We start from the raw sequence: 20,825 nt of genomic DNA on the forward strand, positions 1-20,825 counted from the left end.
CCTGTAAGATATCAAAATTACCGTAGCAGCTCTTGCACTTAAGTGCCATCATCTTTTCAGTGTGGTTAGTGCTGTGACAGTTTTGTAACAGTGGGTGCAATACTGTGGAAATCCACTTGAACGAGGAAATTGTTTTCTTCAGTAATTAGTTCGTGTGTTGCAAGGTGTAAAAAGCAAGAACGGTCGTACTGCTCCAGCTGTATTTCAGATGGGCTGTGAAATACCGTGGCTTGTTGCACAGCTTGTGGTAACGTTTTAAGGAGTGTCCTTCCATCCAAGCAAGGAAGGGAAGGCAAGAGGACATGTAACACACAAAAAAACATTAATTAAATTGCTCTTCAGTCTTGCTTCTAGAGCAATAGCTATATCTGGGAGAGAGGTGCAGACATTGTGGGTCAGTTACTGGCATTTTACTCAGGCTTTGGATGTCATTAGCACTGGTATACTATTACTTATCTCTTCAGAGGGACAATTAAAATGAGATATAGCTGTGGATGTTATTTTTGTACCCACGCTTTGCCTGTTTTAGATTATGATAATGTCTGGGGGGGCAGAGAAGGGTGTTTAATTGCTGTTCTGGGCAAATGAATGACTGTAGGACTTGCTGGTTAGTCCCTGGACTTCAGTTGAAAATAGAAACGAAGAAACTTGAGATGCACATGAAACCCTTCCTCCTTCCTTCTCCTGTCCCTCCTCATCTACCCCAGTGCTTTGATTCGTTGCCAGGAATGGTTGTTCTGCCAAATCAAAAGCCCCCTCAAAGTGTCTCAGGAAAATTCCATCTATATATGCTGGCCTCCGTGCAAAGTGTCTTACGTATCAAGAGTCAGACACTATTTTTTAGACAGACACAAGCTATAAGTAAATTTCTGTCCTACAGTAACAGCCTTTTGGGTCCCAAAATATATGGTGTTTGTTCTTAGTATCTGGTTCCTATTCCACATGAAGAAGTACTTCATACAGCGTGACGTAGCACCCATCCACTACTCTGCAGCTTTTCAGTGACACCAAATGAAGCTGCAGGTGTGTAGGACAGGTAGAATTGTGTTAGAACTACCTTTGCTTCAAAACAGAAAATGTTAATAGAAGCCACTGCTTCCTGGTCCAGGTCACATCACATCTATCACAGTATATATATGTTTTTAAGCCAGACTGTGTTTTCCCATCTTTTTATATATTTCTTTAAATCCCCAGCTGACTTGTCGAACAAAGAGATACCTTTGTTAACTATCACTACCTAAGCTTTTTGGATCTTCCGGAACCCTATGAACATTTTAAAGACACAAGATTTGTGAACACTGACTCTTGGAATAGCAAACATTAATGACCCCTTTGCAGCGGTTTCATAGGTTCTTACATCCCACCACACTGAAGGTACTAAAAGATTGTGTGTTTGATTCAGAAAGTAGCTTTACTGATGTGCAAGTACAAACTTGGCAACATTTCTCATGGGACGATGACATTCAGTGCACAGTTCTAGGACTGAATTTGTAAGGAACGGACAGTGTAACCGGGCATACAAAATGTGCCTGCAAGTGCGTGTTTATTTTGCATTCCCTGGCATGAATTTGCGCTGTTATTTGTAAGGCTAATTGGACACTTGTGTTGTGTGGTTACTCGACTTGCTTTCAGTTAGTGTACTCATGCACTCAAATAATTACATAGCAACTTTGCCTTGTGTAAATCCAGCTCTGTTTGAAAAATGATGTAATTTTTAAAAGTAGTATGGATGTGTTTGAGGATACCAAAACAATGCAAATGATACCTAGTTTTGTTGGTTTCTTTTGACTTAAGTGTGTGTAATACTTCAGGCAGAATTATGTGAAAACACGATGGACATCCTTTATAGATAAAGCAGTGGTATCATCTAACATTGTTCAAGGTTAAGGATGTGAAAGTGCAGTTACTTCTCGTGTACCTAGAACAACACCTCCAGAGTTTTAGTTTACAATTACTACAGATTATTAGGGGAACATTACAGCAGGGGAGGCAATAATAACCCATGGCTCTGGAAAGAGCTGGAGCAAATTCACAACCAGTTCATGTTCCCTAGACTGACTTTTGTGCTAAACTTGACAATATATCAGCTCCTAGGTCAAGTCATTCAGTTAGTGTTTGCTAAAGCACAGAAGCACGTGTCCTGTCCCAACCAGTTTCAGACGTGAGAAGAATTGCCTCCCACTGTTGCTAAAGCACAGTCAGGTTTATTCTGGTAGGTGAATTCTGCTGCTGCCCGTGCCATAGGCGGCAGTTCCTGGGGCCTTATCTACACTTAGTGTGAGCCGCCTGCACTTTGCGATTCCTCTTCCTGTTGAATCTCTTCACATAGCTGCTGCTACTTCGAAGCAAGCCATCCCCTGGCCTCAGGCGCCCTTGCAGGAACTGCAGCAGGTTGGCAGGGATCTGTCGTCTCTTGTGGTAGATCCGACCCATCACAATGTATCTACTGCCTGCAAAATAAAGGAGCTGTGCTATGAAGCAAGCATGGATTCATTCACTGCACTCGCTCTAAGGGCAACAGATTTATGAATAGATGTGAAGTTGTACCCTGCAGAAATACATCCAGGATGTGTGGCTTAGTACAGCGACACCCTGAGCTCCAGGGAGACTTGTGGGTTATGCCTGCACGGAAATCATTTTTTACTGTGCTGTATTGCAATTAGAAGGTTTTCAGGGGAAATACTGGTATTTGATAAGCTTGTGTTTAGAGGGAAAACCAGACTACTTACAAAGACATCATCTTGTTCCTGGTTATAATTTTTTTTAGCAGACCTGAAAACTCTTGCAATCATTTTGGAACTGGATAAAGTCAAGAAAGGACTATGCTGCTATCTGACTTCTTCACAGTTTCTTCTCTTCTGAAAACTGAGAGAAACTGGGGGGAAAGCTATTACAACAACCCAGGCCTATTAAACTAGGGCGGACTAAAATTGCACTGCATGCAGGAGGAAGAGTGGAATGGATTTAGCTGGAATTATTTACCAAGTTTAAAGTCTGGACACGGTTTGCTGCAGTTTAAAGTATCCACAACTAGAATGTGAACTTGAAAGAAGAAGCCATCAGGAGCGATATACAGGCGACTCATCTTGTATAATCCATCGCTGTTTACCAAAAGCGTAACCAAGTGGACTCCGTTCCCCAGTTTTTCCATGTTATAAACAATTCCGTTCACTGCTGGTTTAAGGGAGAGGGGGGATGAAAAAGCAAGCATCGGATTACATACTGTGGTGGCAACTCAGGGTATATGTGAAGGCTCTCATTTAAAATGCTGTAAAGTAAGTGTCAGCAGAAATTCTTTGGCTTAGTAGTGGGCATTCTTGAAGGTAGAAGTTGCTTTAAATAATCACATTTGATGAGGTCATCACCTTAGTTTTTTTAAGTTACTAACCTTCTTAGGCCTTACAGGATCTTTCTTCATGAAGTTCATAAAATGTTTCAGAAGAAAATGATCAATTTAGTATTGTTTTCCATCCTGATATATAAAAAGTGGACATATTTACCTAACAAAGTAAAATTCTCAAATTTAAAACTTCACAATGAGGCCCAAAGCTAAACTGATAATGAAATGCTTTAGCTTTTGAAAGAAAAGGCTCCTGTTGTACCAAGAGGTAAGGGGCACCATGTAGGCAATGTTACACGCTCAGATAATCGCATCAGGCTGTCTACCCAGTTTCTGGTTTTGACAAGTGCTGAGCTGAGTGCAGGAATCAGGAAACAACAAATGTGTGAGGCAGGTAAGGCAAATAGGACTTCTATAACTGGTGCTGTGTCTGATTCACTGAGAACTTTGATGCAGTCATTTATTCTTTAATCTGCACTGTAAATATGAAGAAATGAACAGCTCGCTCTGATCACTGCAATGGAACCTTGGCTGATCTGTTGCTCAGACTTTTTCCTACTTGTCTTTTCAATGTAAGAGATGAATGAGACCGCTATTTGTTAAAGGCTGAAATACACAAAGGTCGGGTCACTGCAAGGCCTACGTTTGACCGGAATGCATGAGAGTGGTAAAAAATAAAGAATATAGCATTTGTAGAAAGCACTTCCTGACTTCTCCGTTTAGAGAAAACAGATGTCTGGTAACGTGTTTATATTCTACAAATGGAAACATCTGTTACCACTAGGCATGTATTTTGCTTATCTCTTAGAATACTGTGAGAAAAAGTTGCTATCTATTTCACAACTTCATAAGCGCAAGGCAAGATTTCAGTCAAAAGCTTGCTTTTAAATAGTTGGTACAAAAATGCCAGGCTATTTTCTAACATCTTTAGCTACATGAGCTTGGACACAAGGGCTAAAGACACTGAGTCTTAAGGAACTTCAGGGAGAATCCTGTATACAGAGAGGATCAGAGTGTTGTGTTTGGTTCTCCATTTTGTTTTAATTTGAAACTTTAGCCCCCCAAAATCACAAACTTGCTCTAAGTATTAAGAGGTAAGTAATACAGCTACAATGTTTAATCTTAGAGTATTTAAAACAATTGGTCTTTTCAGTTCCCTTGACTAGCAGCAGGAACGCTGTCTTCCTCCCAGGAGTGGAAAGTAGAGGAAACGTAAAGAGCAACACTAGCCCATGGTAGAGAAAGGGTAATGTAAGACTTGGTACCGTTTGTCGTAGTACATTTATAAAGAGCAGTGATGAGTCCTTTTAGTGTACTTAGTAATTATTTAACATACTCAATGGAACAGTATCTTAAAAGCAGAAATGCCAGTAGTAGGCAGCCTGTGCTTTGCCTGTGTGTTCATGGAGGACACAACTTACCAAATTCACTGGCGCAGTAGGCTTCCACTTCGTCTCTGTCTCTCCTGCACTCGGTCAGACATGCCTTCTCCTTATCACCATCTAGAACAGGCACGTAGACTGAGGGACAGCAGTGGGCCCTTCTGGGGTATTTCATGCAAATGAGGCCACCCAACCTTTGGAAAGTTCACGCTGTCCCTTGCCACAGCACTCTATCCCCTTACCTTTCTTCAGCACACTGAAGTGGTGCGGCAAGCTGGATGTCTGGCGGTTGGTGACCCAGGAGGGTCTGGCGATCGTTTTGAAGGGATCAGTATGTTTATTATAGGGGATTATCTTGCCTGGTCGGTTGAAGTGATCCAGCATGTTCGGATCATCTGCCTCCAGTGCTCCAGAGTCTGGGAGAGGATGAGCCTCCACTAAGGATGTCGTCTTCTGATAGGCAGACGCTGGGTGATGGAGGTGAGCCGACACGCTGTTGGCAGCCTCAGCCAGCCGTCTATCCGCCTGCTTTCTGTTTGCCTGGTTGAAGTCAGCAGAGGCAGAAAGCCCCTCCATCGGGCTCTCCAGAGGCAGGGCCCCTCCATACTGTAAGACGTGTTTCCTCAGCCCTGTGCTGTTTTCTAGAGAAGGTTTGGTGCGTTTCCTTTTGTCTGATGAGAGGGAGATGATTTCGGGAGGTTCTGGCCGCTGCAGGTCGGCGGGAGGCAGAGGCCAGCCTTCTGTGCGATTCTCTCTGGCGCTGCTGGTGCCCCAGGCTGGCAGTTTGCTTTGGCCAGGTGCAGCCTCTGCTGAACTATAAACATCTTTGCTGAGAGTCTGACTGGGTTTCTCGGCATAGGGCAGGGATCCTACAAACAAAAAAAGGAGTGAATTAGCATTTTAATTTATTTATTCCATGTGCTTCTGAATGGTGGGTGCCTGGTAGATTTGAGGCTCTAGTCTGTAAGTGAGGCCTTCAATGATATGATAATATAACTGATCAACAAATGACATATAGTAGAGCTTCTCATTCTTTGTACTCAAACATGGAAGGCCCAGTACAGAGAATGCAGCTGTGTGAGCAAAACACAGGAGATTTGCATTTTTACTTTATTATTGTTGCAAATTAAAAACATGACTTATAAACAAACCCTTTTCTCAAAAGCCTGAATCTCCAGGGAACATTGGAGGAAGCAAGGTTCACGTTGCCATTTGGGATGCTTGTTTAAAAGACCATGACAACAGAACTATTTGGTTTTCCCATCCATGGGATGCCTTACTGACAATGGCATCTGGACTCTTCGGTGGTTTTGGGCTTTGAACACTACTGAAAAGATCTTTATCCACAGTTTTGGGTCTCAAACTTTTGCACTACAGGGTTGTATAGTAGTAGTACTATAGTCTGGTAGCTAGGCTATTGCTGCTGAGTAACAATTATTTCACGGCTTTTCTTGAGGGGACAGGGGTTGAGAAAGACAGGAAGTGTCTGGGACTCCAGTGAAAAATGGAAAGGCTTAATGACATTGTTCACACAAGCTGGACAGTCACCAGGCATTCATTTATACCTTCACCTTGATCACTTGGACCTCACAAAGCAAAATGACCTTCCATTTAGCCTGGGAAGAAAGAAATTTCCTCCTGCAGTTCATTTGCCTTTTACTTCAGTTAGCCAGCAGAGTTTTAAAACAGTTCACCCACACACAGCCGCTGTCTGGGTGTTCACTGTCTGTGGTTAGCATCGTGTAGGAGGCTGATCCTAACTCCTTATGTGAAAACAGATAGCTGACATACACAGATGAACAACGTCCTGGTTTATCTTCTGTAACTGACTCAACTGCTGACCTTGCCACTTCTCCCCCTTCGCTCTCACCAGCTGCTGTCATGGGAAAGATTCCCTGATATTTGGGCTGGCCACACATAAAGTCAAAAGAATGTCCATGAAGAAAGGGGTGGAAGAAGTCCAAGCTAAAGAAAGCCATAGGCAAGGGTGTTTTGGAGATGGTTCAATATGAAGCTGTGAACTCTGAACAGGTGTTTTGGACTTGATTTTATAACTATACTTTTCTACCAGTTTATCATGCCTTCTCAGTCAGGGATTGTAACAAGAAATTGTTCATTTTTCTCTGCTTAATCTATTTAGGACTTTTAGGTTCGTTCCCCTGTAACAGCATATTCTTGTCTAGCTCATGCAACTTAAGAAATACAACTACAACATAATCAGCTCCTGGACTTCTCACTCCCAGTGGAATAGATGTAGATCTTATTTCTGTACCATCAATGAGGTACTGAAAAAAAAAAAAAAAAAGCTGTTAAGGACAGCTTGCTGCAGGCACATGTGACAGCACAGAGCATGTTGAAATAAATTAGAAATCTGGAGTTTACAGGTGAGGGGAAGGAGACTAAAAGGGAAAGGTGTCATACAAATAAAAAAATCTCAAATGCAGAAACAAGTCAAACTTCAATTGCTGAATGATGGCTAGCAAGATTCATGCCACCAGCTAGCTGCCTGCTTTTGGCAGGTGCTCTTAATTCTTTCAAATGCTGACAAATCAACTATTGCAATTTACATTCCCATCCCACAAACATGTTGAAGTGTTTCTTTTCTTGAGCCCTTATGTGATTACTGCTACCGCTTGCTGACAAGACTACAGCTGAAGAGCACTACTGAGACAAGAATTTGTAGTAATGTGTTTAGCCTCCCCTGATACCAAAGGCAAATATGCCCCAGCCCCGCTTTGAATGTTAACAGACTTACCGGCCAGTGAGGTGGAAGATGATCTAATGACAAAGCAGAGGAGCCAGAACACTTTGGTTGTCATTTTGAAGTTTTTCCAGACTCAAAATGAACTGGAGTCTTTTATGCCCTTCCCCTGATTCATGCTAATGAGAGGCAGCCTTAGGGGAAACAGGAATCACTCCCTGGACAACCCACTGGAGCAAAACCAAGCTGCTGCCGGCTCCGCTAGCATCCCACTACCCCTGCCTAGGAGGAATGTGCACAGACACCCCCCTTCCCATACATACGCAACTCTATACTGCCTGCTGTCACCTGTGTTTTCTGTGAATAACATACAGATATGTGGTTTTAGCAACAGATTTTTCTTTTAGGGGAGGGTCTTGCTTCCTATGGTGCTTTTTAGAGAAAATCATATAGAACAAATACGGAGAATTACATTATAAAGTGTGACTGACAGCTGCTGGAAGATGTATCACCTCTGCAACTCAACATCTGCAAGGGATGTGCATTACGATTAAACATATTTAGGTATTTCTGACCACTTCCAGTTACGCAGCTGGTAATCTTCTCTTTTAGTTTAAGGCACCCTTTTCAGTGATTCTTTTCAAACTGAAAAAACATAGCGGTTACTGTCCAGTCCAAGGGACTGCTCTGCTGACCCCAGATAAAGCTTTATCTTCAAATCTATGTTTGCTAACACGAACAACTCTGCAAATTTTCACACACCAAGCCAACTCTGATTTGGATTACTGAATTAAGTAGGCTTATTCCTATGTTCCCAACTGAAATGGGTGACCCTATTACTAGCCAAGATTTCCATTGTGACAGTTTATCTCACTAGCTGCTACTCGATGTTGTGAAAGTTAGTGAACTGCTTCACGCCTTTAAGGTGCAACTAACAAGTTAGAGACCCCGTGGAAGTACTATATCCCAGCTCCTGAAACTCAACCCCCCAACAGAAAATCTGCCCATCAGTAATTTCTGTGTTGTGTGGTCCAGCTATTGCCTAGTTGAAACAGCTTGTTTTGTACTGCTGTAACTAAGCAGTTTAACAAAATTCTTAAAAGTACAGGGTTTTCTCTCAAGCAGCTATGGGTGAAGATACAAAAAATTAGATAGAATAAATTAAATTTTAACACATCTGTTAGTGTGTTATGTTTCTTCTGCAGCATTTACTAATCCCTTTTTTCCTTTGCTATTTTAAACACTTTAATTCCAAAAGTAGCCCAAGATAGGTAGTATGGAAATAGGAATTTAAACTATGGATGAGGCAGAGGTGAGCTTTTATTTTCTTTATGTACCTCATCACCTGCAAGTGAAGTCACAAGTGAGACAGACACGTTGATGCTGTTGAGGGTTGTTCTCAGGACGATGGGCGCAGGCATGAGTGTCCTGCAGACCTGTGCTCCGGGGAGTTTGCTGTTTATATTAGCTGGTAGTGTAACTCAACCTGTGCTCAGGTATGCCTGTGCGGGTGTTAATGAGTTTCTCCAGAGCGGACAGGATCTTGATTAAAAGGACAGAAGGAGCGTTGGGAGGGTTTCTGCCGTGCAGGAAGTTACAGGTGTGGCAGCAGCAGGGGAGAGGGGGAAAGCTTCCAGAGCGGGACTCTCTGGGCTGAAGAGAGCAAGGACCGACAGCGCCGTGAGCGTGTCCTGCTCCAGGAGACGGCAGGCAGCAGTGCTGGCGGCAGCAGGAGTTTGTCAGGCCCCGGTTTTCCACGCGTGTTTACCACAACGGCTCTGGAGGAGCCAGAGACGCGGCCCTGGCCGGGACGCGGCGCCGGCCGCCGCCAGCCCGCCCTCAGGCCGGCCTCGCAGCGCCCGGAGCAAGAACCGCCCGCCCGCCAGCCAACCGCCTCCCGGCAGCCGAGGACGCTCACCGGCCACACGCTCGGCCGAGGCGACGCCCGCTCCGGCCGCCTCACGCCTCGTCCTCCGGGCGGAGGATCCCCGCGGGAAACGCGGGAGGCGGCGGCCCCCGGCTCGGCGGCGCCTGGGAAGGGCCGCGGTGCCGGCGGGCAGGGCAGGCGCCCCCGCTGACGGGGCGGCGGTTGCGGCGGCCGCGGCTGAGAGAATTTTGAAGCCGCGCCTGGAGCCCGTCCCAGCGGCAGCCAGGGCTGCCGGCTCCGCTTCGGATCCCGCCGCGGCAGCGTGCGGCGCGGCTAAAAGTGTTGGCGCGGGGATAAGGGGGTGGCGATGATGAGGCGCGGCGCGCGTGGCTGGAGCTGCCGCAGAGCCACAAAATAGCTGCGGTACGACCCAGATGGGACTCGAACCCACAATCCCCAGCTCCGGAGGCTGATGCCTTATCCATTAGGCCACTGGGTCACCCAGCAAAAGCTCCCAGCGCCGCGCAGTAAGAGCCCCGCCCGGCCGGCGTTGGCTCCGCCCCCTAAACCAGCCCGCACGTTCTCGCCGCTCGTGACAGGAAGGCCCCGCCCTCCCTCCTTGCACGCCATTGGCGCCCTCCCTCCCCGACAGGCCTCTAGGTCCCGCCCTGTAGCGTCCTGCGAGCTCGAGCTGCCGCTGCCAGCAGGGGGCGAGCTCGTGCCCTCAGCCCCCGCAGCCACCTCATGCGCGGCGGCCGTTAGCTCCCCTTGCGCGGAGCGAGGGCGGCGTCCTTCGTTCCTCAGGCGCGGACACCCCTCAGGAGATCGGCTTCGAGACGCAACGGCCCTCTTCCCGCGACCCTCACCTTTAAACTCTTCCCCCCATGGGCCTCCCGACGTCTGGCGTCCCGCCACCGTCCCGGACACTGCTGTCATTCACTCCACCCTGGCCCTTGGACTCCACACCCTGCTTTTCTTCCCTCACAGGTCGCTCGCGGCCTTCTTTCCCTGCTGCACACCCTGTGCTGTCGCCATTACCTCAGCCCAAGCTCAGCCACTGTGGGGCTGTTCAGCTCCCTCCACCCATCTGTCGCTTTCCTATAATGATAACAGCCTTTCGAGCTGTGACACCCCCCTCCTGCCCCAAGATGAGTTCACCCCACATTGGCCTGTGACACCTGGCACACAGCCATCTCGAGTTTCCTAATCTCTGACTGCTCTCTCCCTACACTGGAACATCCACCCCTCCACTCGCCTGGTCTTCTTTGCCCAGGTTACGCTGCTCCAGACTGCATTCTCCAGCAATTTCTGACCCAGGAGACTTTCGTCACGTCAGCCTTCTGCACACCAGGTGTTTTACCTTGGTTTCTACTTCTGGGCTGCTTTTTTCCATCAAACTAGTCCTTTTCAGTGTCTCTGTGAATTACGTGCTTTTTCTTGACTTCCCTACTATTGCTTAAATGTTCTTGTGATGTTTTCACAAAGGCCAGAACTGTAAGGCCCAAAACAGGCTACGTAAAGTGTCACTGGTAATTCCCCCTCTGCGTACATCTTTGTCGACCACTGTATGCATCTACAGTATAAATATGTACCTACATATTTATCTACAGTATAAATATGTATCTACCATATAAATAGTTTAAGGTAATGGTATACCACACAGATGTATCAATGTGCCTCTCTGACACTTCTCTAACCCAAATTGTACTTTATAGATGTTGAAATGCCTGAGCTGCTGGCAGAGTCGTGTTTTCCCCCTGGTTTTATGGTTTGAATTACAGTTCCTGTGAAACAGGGTGTTCTTTTGTATTCCATGCCTTGTAAATAAGCCAAACCCATCTGAAACAATCCCAAATGTGTCGATTTTCTGGGCATGTCACAAGGGCAGGCATCCTTTTTTTGTTATGCTGGATGATTTAGTTTTTGAGCCATCCTAATTGCTGTTGAATTGCTTTCAACTGCAATCTCACACCCCGTTTTCTTTGAATTCTTGCACACCACATTTCTAGGAGACAACACGGGGAGTCTCAGGGAAAAAGTCTGTGGCTGCCCAACCGTTACTGCGGTAGAAATTAGACTGTATGTGAGGAAATGGCGTGTTCTGTCCCAAACCGCTCTGAGCGCGAAAACTTCGCTGTCCTCAGCGTATCCAGGGGCGCTTGTTCCCTGCGCGACCCCCAGCAGACTCGCCCCCCGTAAAACTACAAATCCCGGCATGCCGTGCGCCGCCCCCTGGTGAGCTGCTGAGGCGAGAGCGCCGCCGCCTATCCCGGCACCGTCCCTGCGCGCTGAATGCCGGGAGTTGTAGTGCTGAGGCGGCGACGGGGCTTTGACTCCGTGAGGAGGCCTTGGCCTGCTCTTCCGGGACGGCGGCGGGGATTCGTTCCCTTGGATCGCGAGACGAGCGGCGTTTCGAACTGGCCACTCAGGAGGTTGCTATGGCTCGAACTGGCCAATGGCAAGGCGAGGACGCGGGAAATTTAAATCCCGCCCGGGGGTGGGGGCAGCGTGCTCGTGGGCTGGTAGCGGCGGCGGGACGGCGGCTGGTGCGCGGGGCTCCGTGGCGGAGGTGGAAAGGGATGGGGGGGAGCCTGCGTTCGGCGAGGGGCTGGGGCAGCGGGGGTGCAGGCCGTGCGCTGGGCTGGGTCGGTGGCAGGGCAGGCCCTAGGCGGGGGGCTCCCTCACAGAGCTTTTCGGGTCTCTGCGGCCACCAGCTACTGCCGGGAGTGGGGCTGAGAGGGCTGGCGTGTTCCGGCTGATTTGTGACGGAAACGAAGCCAGCCCCTATGCAGCGGGTCCCTTTGGAGCTGGCCAAGGTGCAGGGGCCTGCCTCGTTACCGCTGTAGTTAATACTACGTGCTGGTTGCACTGGCACAGCAGGCCCCCCCGGGGGGCCTCCCAGTGCGAGGTTTCAGTGTTCCATCGAAGGGAGTAGGGTTGGGATTGGCTGGGGTGCTCGTGTGATAGAGGTATAGGACACAGTGAAAATAGTGTTTAAAATTATGCGTTCTGTGTGTGAGAGGGAAGGCCAGTCTTGCTTCTAAAAACAGTGACTGACAATGTTTGTGGCCAGAATTGTGTTAAAATATGTGTCTACAGCTTTTGTGTTAGTGCTAGAGCATGCTGTAATGTCTAGGTGTTTAAAGAGACAGCTGTTATGTACTAGTATCTTCAAGTCAGACACTGTTATTGTAACTAACATGGACAAGTGTTTCCTATTATCAAGTATTGATCCCAGTTTTTAAATTTAACTCTTGTGAAGTAAATTTGCTGTTTATTATTTGCTCTCTTTTCAGGCTTGTTTTTATCTGTTTCTCTCAAAAATCTACTAAGCAAGATGTCTACTAATGAGAATGCCAATACAACAGCAGCTCGATTGAACAGATTCAAGAACAAAGGAAAAGATACTACTGTGAGTATTTTGATGTAATTAGTACTTCGTTTAGCCATCATCTTTTTATGCACAAGTTGTAAAAGTCAAGAACTTACTAAGAATGTATATTCTCCAGGAAATGAGAAGGCGGCGTATTGAAGTCAATGTAGAGCTGAGGAAAGCTAAAAAAGATGACCAGATGCTTAAAAGAAGAAATGTTAGCACTTTGCCAGATGATGCTACTTCTCCCCTTCAGGAAAATAGGAGCAATCAGGTAAGTAGGTACTCAGAACAGGCATGCTTGGAAGTCTTGCAGTATAAGCTTGTGCAGTTACGTTAGTATGAATTCCTTCTCATGTGGGGGACACCACTGCTACATATACGTTACCAATTTTAAGTCTGTACTACCATCTCCAATGGACAACACTCTCAAAACATAGCTTAGCCAGTTGTGTTTAAGTATTCGGAAACAGTGGTGTGAAGCACTAGATTAAAAAAAGCTTTTAGTAGTTCAGATAACTGGAGATAAAACTGTAGCTGATAAGGTTTTGGAGTATCACGTAGTGGTATAATCTTTTACCAGGAGAAGTGGTTGTAAACTGGGGTCTGTTAATAGTATTGTATAGAAGGCCTCAGTGTTCATAGACACATACCTCTTACAACAAAGTATTCATTTAACTTTTTTATTGTACAGGTTTCAGCACACTGGTCAGTTGAAGAAATAGTCAAAGGAGTTAATAGTAATAACATGGAGCTTCAGCTACAGGCTACTCAGGCTGCCAGGTAAGGAGTTTAGAGGTAACCAGTGTTCAGCTATGCAAGCCAGTAACCAGGCAAGGTAAAAGAACTGGCTTATGAGCCTAAGCGTCTCTGTATGGCAGCAGCTATGGCTGCTCTTATCAGATAGTATTTCAACAAACACCTGAGTCAGCCTTATATACGATGTTTAGGTACACTTAGTCATAATTTTATTGAAACCATGTGGCTTTTGAATGTTTAAAGTTCTTGAACATTTTGCTAGGAAGTAATAATTCTTTCTAGTGGTCTTGAGGTGTCAAAATAAACAGTAGTCCATCTTAGAGTTGTAGGAGTAATAATAATAAACCTTTTTTTATAGTAAAACAAAGTATCTTTAAACTGTGTTAACACTTGACTACAATATTTAAGTGCAGTGATCTACCTTAGAGTAATGTGAACAGTAAGACAACTGGTGTTTGAAGTATGCCAAGTTTCCAAATCTGAAATCTGCTTTAGTAAGCTTGTATATTGCTGCAGTGCTGCCTCTGGCAGTCATTAACCTCTCTGCCGAAAAACCTCTAGCAATTCAGATATATTACAACTTTTGCAGGTCTGCTTTATTTTAGGGTCTGAACAGGACCTCTCATATAGTGAAGACATGCCAAAACCAATGTTAACGGAGGTTTAGGAAGCTAGTATTCTGCTTGTCTGTATTTCTGTTTCGTGTTGTATTGCCTTCTCTGAACATTATGGCAATGCTAAACTTTGGGTTTTTTCTAAATAAGGATCTTTTTTAGATTGTTGTTCAGATTTTTGCAGGAAAAAATAGTGCTTTCTGTTTGTCTTCCTCCTTAGGAAACTCCTCTCAAGAGAGAAGCAGCCCCCAATAGACAGCATAATTCGGGCTGGTTTGATTCCAAAGTTTGTCTCCTTCTTGGGTAGAGCAGACTGTAGTCCTATTCAGTTTGAATCTGCCTGGGCGCTTACCAACATTGCTTCTGGCACATCAGAACAAACAAGGGCAGTAGTAGATGGAGGGGCTATTCCAGCCTTTATTTTACTACTGGCCTCTCCCCATACTCACATCAGTGAACAAGCTGTGTGGGCATTAGGAAATATTGCAGGTATGTCAACATGCTACTCAACTCTATTTCAGACCTGTTCCCTTATTTTAAATAGGAGGACATGACTACTGACATATGATACAGCATGCTGAGCTTCTTGGGAACTGTGCCTTAATGGTTTTCAAGTAAAGACATGTTCTGCAATGTAGTGTATACTGCAGACAATTCTTTATCTTCAGACCTGTATAAGATGTCTCATGGAATACCAGGCAACCTGTGGGTTGTATTATGTGGATTGCTTCCCTACTTCAGCTCAGTTTTGATAGAGCTATATAACTATGCTACAGCATAGGGCTTTTTCCCATATCTCTCACTTCAAGTTTTTGTGACTTAGCAATGAGCTGTGCTCTGTGTGTTGACTAGAGGGGGGAAAGGAGGAGGCAGATGACTCTCATAATTGTTTATGTGATGGCAAATATTCCTTGCTTTGAAATAGCTACTTACTAATGTGAAAGTATTAATATACTGAAGTTTCTCATGTACCTTTTCAGGTTTACTTCATCTGCCAGTGTTGGATCTCAATCATTTAAAAAAAAAACAAACACACACCACAACTGATAAAAATTAATAATATCTTTAAATATCATACTTGCTGTATTATTATGATTTCCAACAGCTGTGCCTGACAGAATATTGAATCTTTATTTAGAGAAGATTAGCTCAATAAAAGGCCTTATTTGATTTCAGTTTTCTTAAAGTTTGTCCTTATTTTTTTTTTAAAACTCAATTATAAGGTACTCTTTGTACCTTGCAGTAGAAGAATTCAGTCAAACTTTGACATTCCATCAGTATTATACTATAGAACCCAATTGTGCAACCAATTATGCATTTGAAGTTGCGTGTTATGGGAGGAACCCTCTTCTAGTGGTAGGGCTTAGATATGAGTTCAAAGAAACATGCAAGTCCCTGCTTAGTTATGAACGCTAAGAAAAGCTGTAGAGAAAACACATGCTAAATTACCTCTTTTTCCAACAGAAAAAAATTAAGCTCAGTGGCTTGATTAGAAAAACACATGCTTGTCATACGACTTAATCATGGGGGTAGTCATTTTGTCCTCATTTCTTCTTGTTTTATCTAGCCCTTCTGAAGCAGTAGAAGTATTCATCCTCTAATACTTAATGATTCTGTGTGCACATGCCCCTCTATTCTGATCTTCACCTGGCTATTTTACTTGATTTCTCAGGGGATGGTTCCACCTATAGAGATCTGGTTATTAAATTTGGTGCAATTGAGCCGCTGCTGAGTTTACTAGCTGTTCCTGATCTCTCTTCTCTTGCTGTAAGTGTGCAGTAACCATTACTAATAACTGAGTAAAAGAGCTCAAATAACTAAGCAATTGCTAACCATTTATTTCAACTCTTGCAGTCTGGATACTTACGCAACGTTACCTGGACCCTTTCAAACCTGTGTCGCAATAAAAATCCTGCACCACCCATAGAAGCTATTGAGCAGATTCTTCCAACTCTTGTTCGGCTCTTGCATCATGATGATCATGAAGTGTTAGCAGACACGTGCTGGGCACTTTCCTATCTAACAGATGGTTCCAATGACAGGATAGAAGTTGTAGTGAAAACTGGATTGGTGCCACAACTTGTGAAACTCTTAGGATGTAGTGAACTACCAATAATGGTAAGCTATCAGACATGCAGATTGCTGTTGCTTGATTTGAGTAATGAATAAAACTGCAGTTAGAATAATGTCCATGCAACTGGATGGGGTTTTTGTACATAAATTGGATGCTTACTCTAGGTTTTGCATAGGCTTGAGCTTCTGTCTTGCCTGGAGACTGTCCCACATGAGACAGACTATTGCTGTTAATGACTATCAAGCTGCTTTATGTAACCATTGAATTTAACACTGCCCCACATGAGACATAGACTGTTGCTGTTGATGACTATCAAGCTTCTTTACATAACCATTGGATTTAACACAGAGGCCAGCAAAACAGTCAACACACTTAAAGCTTACTTTAAACTGCTGTTGCAAATCCAAATTCTAGAGACAGCGTTGAGAAGTGGGCTCTATGCACACTATAATTATAGTATAATAGAACTGCCTTATTACTTAGAAGGTAGTTTTCCTAAGGTTTGTTGTAGGTAGTTGTTTGTAGACTGGCCTTGGAAGGTATGTAGTCTTAGCACACTTAATATCTGCATATGTAATGCTAACAAGGAGCTTAAAACTGATCAGCACATAGCATATCATGCTGTTAACTGGGAAGGCTAGAGCAGAGGGACATCAGGTATGGTTGTATTTGTTCAGACGCAGATTAGGTTATACCAATTTTTCTAAGTACTATTTTCATATTTGTTTCAGACTCCTTCATTAAGAGCCATAGGAAATATCGTCACTGGTACTGATGAGCAGACGCAGATTGTTATTGACTCGGGAGCACTATCTGTCTTCCCAAGTCTCCTCTCTCATCATAAAAACAACATTCAGAAAGAAGCAGCATGGACTATGTCCAACATCACTGCTGGACGTCAGGATCAGATTCAGAGAGTTGTAGACCATGGTCTTGTGCCATATCTCATTGGTATACTGAAGAAGGTAAACAAAATCTGCTTACTATGTTGAGGCTCTAGCTATTGGTACCGCTATCCATGTTCAAATACCCTGCTTTTACCTTCACAGGGAGATTTCAAATCTCAAAAGGAAGCTGTGTGGGCTGTGACTAACTACACAAGTGGTGGAACAATTGACCAGATCGTGTATCTTGTTCAGGCCGGTGTTGTTGAACCCCTGCTGAATCTCCTCTCAGCTAAGGACAGCAAAACTGTGCTAGTTATCCTGGATGCTATTTCTAATATCTTCTTGGTATGTGGTTGCAATATACTCGATCATTGTCCAAGTTGTTGCCAATGGTTCTCCAGTAGTTGGTGCCATACATCTTTTCTGAGGTTACTCCATTCTTGTCTGTTGCAGGCTGCTGAGAAGATTAATGAGACTGAAAAACTTTGCCTCATGATTGAGGAGTGTGGAGGTCTAGACAAAATTGAAGCTCTTCAGTCACATGAAAATGAACAAGTGTACAAAGCCTCGTCTACCCTGATTGAGAAGTATTTCTCAGCAGAAGTAAGTGGCTGCAGGGTGATTTTTTTTTTTTTTTTTTTTTCTTTTTTCAATTTTTGTTATTATTCTAGCACTGACTACTAGGTTAAAATGCTACTGCTCTTTCAAAACTCTTATTTTTTTCCTCTAGGAGGAGGAAGACCAAAATGTTGTACCAGAATCTACTGCTGCCAGCTATACTTTCCACATTCAGGGCAACGCTCCAGATACTTTCAACTTCTAGATCTTGCATATACTGCAACAATCTACAAGTCATTTGACACACAAATGACTGCCACTTCTTTGTCTTAATAGTTTCTCTTGGTTTTACTGTGTCTTTTTTATGTGACCTGTAGCACTTTGTCCAACTGAAACATACTTGAACAGTTCAAAACTGTACATATGTGAAATTCTAACTGTAAACTTCATTCTTTCTGAGAGATAATTGTAAATACTTGTTCTCTTTTTGACTCTTGCATCCTTATCCCTGACAGGGACAGTAAGTGCGCAATACAGGCTTTTATGTTCTACACAACCTATTGCTGTAATCAATATGCTGAGTAGGCTTTTAAAGAGGATTTATATTTGAAGTTCAATAAAGTGATATCAATCACAAATGTGTCAATTTCTCTCTTAAAAGATAACTGATATGGTAAGTATACTTAATCAAAAATGTACAATGACAACAATGTAGGTCTAAGCCATGAGAGATTAAATTCTGATGATGAGGGTTTTAAAACAACTTGTTAACTCCAAGCTCTGACTTCTGTGTATAGCAGCCTTCTGTTACTGCAGAAAGAATGAATTGCTTCTCTCTAGATATCTCTGAGCTAAACTATCTTCTGCCTTTTGGAGAAATATTAAAAGACTGCAGTAGCACATACTATTACTGCTAGTAGTAGTATTGAGGAGGGGAAAGTACAGCAGTTAACCACTCGTCAGTGTGTTTAGCCTTAGCATAGACTATTTGGAAATCCTTTGAAACAGTTGCTTGCTCTAGAGAGCAAAAATGAAGGCCTCATCTTGGAATCTGTTGACCCTTCTAAAATAATTACTTAACAGTAGCCTACTCTGTCTCTAAAGGTGGTTGTGCAGGGTGGGGTGTGAGGGGTAGTAGGTGGAGAGAAAAAACTGTAGTACTGTGTTCCAGCTTTTGGGGAAAACTTGAACTATTTCATTAACTGAAACCTCTGAGGAGTCAATGTATCTGAATAACTATATTGACTCAGCTCTTAATGCTCCTCTAGTTCTTATGATGTTGCAGAAGTCAGTTTTTCATGGCTAGATTTTTCATAAACATGACTTATTTGAAACATAGCATGTCACTTCAATTATTAATAAAGGATAAGGGGGACAAAATATCTAATGTGTAGGCAATTGTCCCATAGTTCCCATAGACTTTGCTTCTGCCTTTTTGGAGGGAGGGGAATAAAAAGTCCCTTGTATTCTGTTAAGTGAGGCTGATGAAAGAATCTGGTTTGGTGTTGTGCATTAATCTGCTTGTCTGCTTTCAAGTCTATTTTCAAGTGCATATGCTTATATAAGTGGATTTGGGTGTAACACTTTAAATTCTTCATTAAGAATACCTGATCTTAAAAGGACACTTTCTCAACCTAGATTACCATTCTCATATACTGCTACTGAAGTATTCTTTAAATGAGTTTGCTAATCTAGAAGATGTCTCTCTCACTTCCACTATTGTGGTGTAAGCCTACTACTACCTGTTTCTCGTTGGCTTGGAAAAATAGTTCCCTCCCTCCCTGCAGGCTGATGATTACATATGCACCCACATGACTTCGCTGTGCAAGCCACTTGCTTGCATCTTAGGTACTGCTGGGTGGTGATAATGTTACAAAAGGTAGCAGATGATTTGTCTTCATATACATTCATATTTTTTCGTTAGGGTTAGCAGCACTAATGTTTCCTGCAGAGCAATCACTTGTGAACTCACCTGCATAAACATATTTCTGCTAGGCTATTTAAGCCATACGTGTTCTTCCATCAGGCTTGGAACAGGGCCTTGGAGACTTGTTGCTGTTCCTGGTGTAGCTTTACCTGTTACAAAAGCTACTGTCTTGTAAAAATCACAATATCCTGGACTGATTAATGATGCCTTCATGCTTTTGACTGTACCACTTTTACTGTTTTTTCTTTATCCCAAAACAAAGCTGCCGCAGGTAATCAACTTTACCATAAGAGTCTTTAAAGACAGACTAAGAGCTGGTGAAGTCGATACCCATGTTACTAACCTGTCTCCATGTCTGTGCTGCCAAAGGGTGAGACTGCTCTGTGGCTGCAGCATGTTCCCAGCCCCCTGTACGACTGGGACTGCTGCCCAGCACCTGCAGAAGAGGTTGCTGTCGGTGCCAGACTGAGGAGCAGAACACAAGTCTCACGCCACAGACACTGCAACACCCTTGGGACCAGATTCTGGTGTTATCGTAGCAGTACCCGTGCAAAGCGTAAAGAACCATCTGTGTTGCAATGCCAAAGCTGTTAAGGTTCTGTGGGAAAAAAACAACCAAATAGGGCTTTTATGCATCTGCAGTGAAGCCTGTGTGTCCTTTGCTTTGTTGTCAAACCTCCAACTTTGACCTAAAAGCATCAGTTATAAAATTATGGGGTATCTCTGTAACTGCCTGTAGGGAACAGACAGAATTAACCTATATAAAAGCAATTATGCAAATTGAGCTTTCATAAATTAAATCATTGCTTCCACATGCTTTATGTTTGTGGATTTATAAGCGCAATGACACAATGACTTGTGCAACACAATCCAGACTTTTTGAGTGATTTGTTTTCTAACTGTAAAATATGGCGTCTTCCGGTAGAGGGTGCTACAGGAAACCTCACAATCTCGTTTGCTTCTGAGACGTCGATGTGAAGTTTCGTCCAGCCTGGACCACTCAGGTATGATGTATATTATTTTCCTCTTAGGAAAATACTGATATAAAATCCATTGGGGCACCTCCTGTAGTTACAGAAAACATCTATGTGATAATTTCCAAGTATTTAACCAGATTAAATATTGACTATAAGGTATAATCTTTTAAAAGTGTTATGTCAGGGTACTGTTACTTTCAGACACAACTTCTTGTTTTAATCACTTTTTAGCATATATGCAGTTAATTTGACTTTTCTATCTCTGCATATAGAAAAGGGGATGAGAATTGAGAACACTTGTTGAATAGTGTTATCTGTAGTCCTTTTTTCTTGAAGTACTTGCTTCAGAATTATCTAATATATTGA

At 43.7% G+C, this 20,825-nt stretch overlaps 2 protein-coding genes and 1 non-coding gene across 6 annotated transcripts; 1 reads left to right on the top strand and 2 right to left on the bottom strand.

Annotated features, from left to right (window-relative positions):
• Nucleotides 1-1,822: 1,822 nt before the first annotated feature.
• Nucleotides 1,823-7,548, bottom strand: CUNH17orf58 (chromosome unknown C17orf58 homolog). Of its 2 annotated transcripts, none has more exons than XM_033002483.2 (5): nt 7,478-7,548; nt 4,965-5,591; nt 4,762-4,842; nt 2,983-3,171; nt 1,823-2,450 (listed from the first exon to the last, which is right to left on the bottom strand). In XM_033002483.2, exons 1-5 carry the CDS (start codon nt 7,539-7,541, stop codon nt 2,263-2,265), a joined length of 1,149 nt encoding a protein of 382 aa, XP_032858374.2. In that variant the 5' UTR covers nt 7,542-7,548; the 3' UTR covers nt 1,823-2,262. The 2 variants fall into 2 exon arrangements, with proteins under 2 accessions (XP_032858374.2, XP_009970195.3); XM_009971893.3 differs by having other exon boundaries at nt 2,983-3,174.
• Nucleotides 7,549-9,716: 2,168 nt separating this feature from the next.
• Nucleotides 9,717-9,789, bottom strand: TRNAR-CCG. Its single transcript has one exon. It is a non-coding gene; the product is annotated as a tRNA-Arg (tRNA).
• A 1,829-nt stretch (nt 9,790-11,618) lies between these two features.
• Nucleotides 11,619-18,193, top strand: KPNA2 (karyopherin subunit alpha 2). Of its 3 annotated transcripts, none has more exons than XM_033002605.2 (11): nt 11,619-11,753; nt 12,587-12,702; nt 12,800-12,937; nt 13,358-13,446; nt 14,257-14,525; nt 15,709-15,803; nt 15,891-16,154; nt 16,842-17,075; nt 17,160-17,342; nt 17,451-17,600; nt 17,728-18,193. In XM_033002605.2, the coding sequence occupies exons 1-11, from the start codon at nt 11,729-11,731 to the stop codon at nt 17,818-17,820; spliced, it is 1,656 nt and encodes a 551-aa protein (XP_032858496.1). In that variant the 5' UTR covers nt 11,619-11,728; the 3' UTR covers nt 17,821-18,193. The 3 variants fall into 3 exon arrangements, with proteins under 3 accessions (XP_032858496.1, XP_032858497.1, XP_032858498.1); XM_033002606.2 differs by lacking the exon at nt 11,619-11,753 and adding an exon at nt 11,789-11,859; XM_033002607.2 differs by lacking the exon at nt 11,619-11,753 and adding an exon at nt 11,808-11,836.
• Nucleotides 18,194-20,825: the final 2,632 nt, after the last annotated feature.

Source organism: Tyto alba, unplaced genomic scaffold (genome assembly GCF_018691265.1).
Source record: "Tyto alba isolate M040663 unplaced genomic scaffold, T.alba_DEE_v4.0 Super-Scaffold_39, whole genome shotgun sequence".
Lineage (NCBI taxonomy): Eukaryota > Metazoa > Chordata > Aves > Strigiformes > Tytonidae > Tyto > Tyto alba.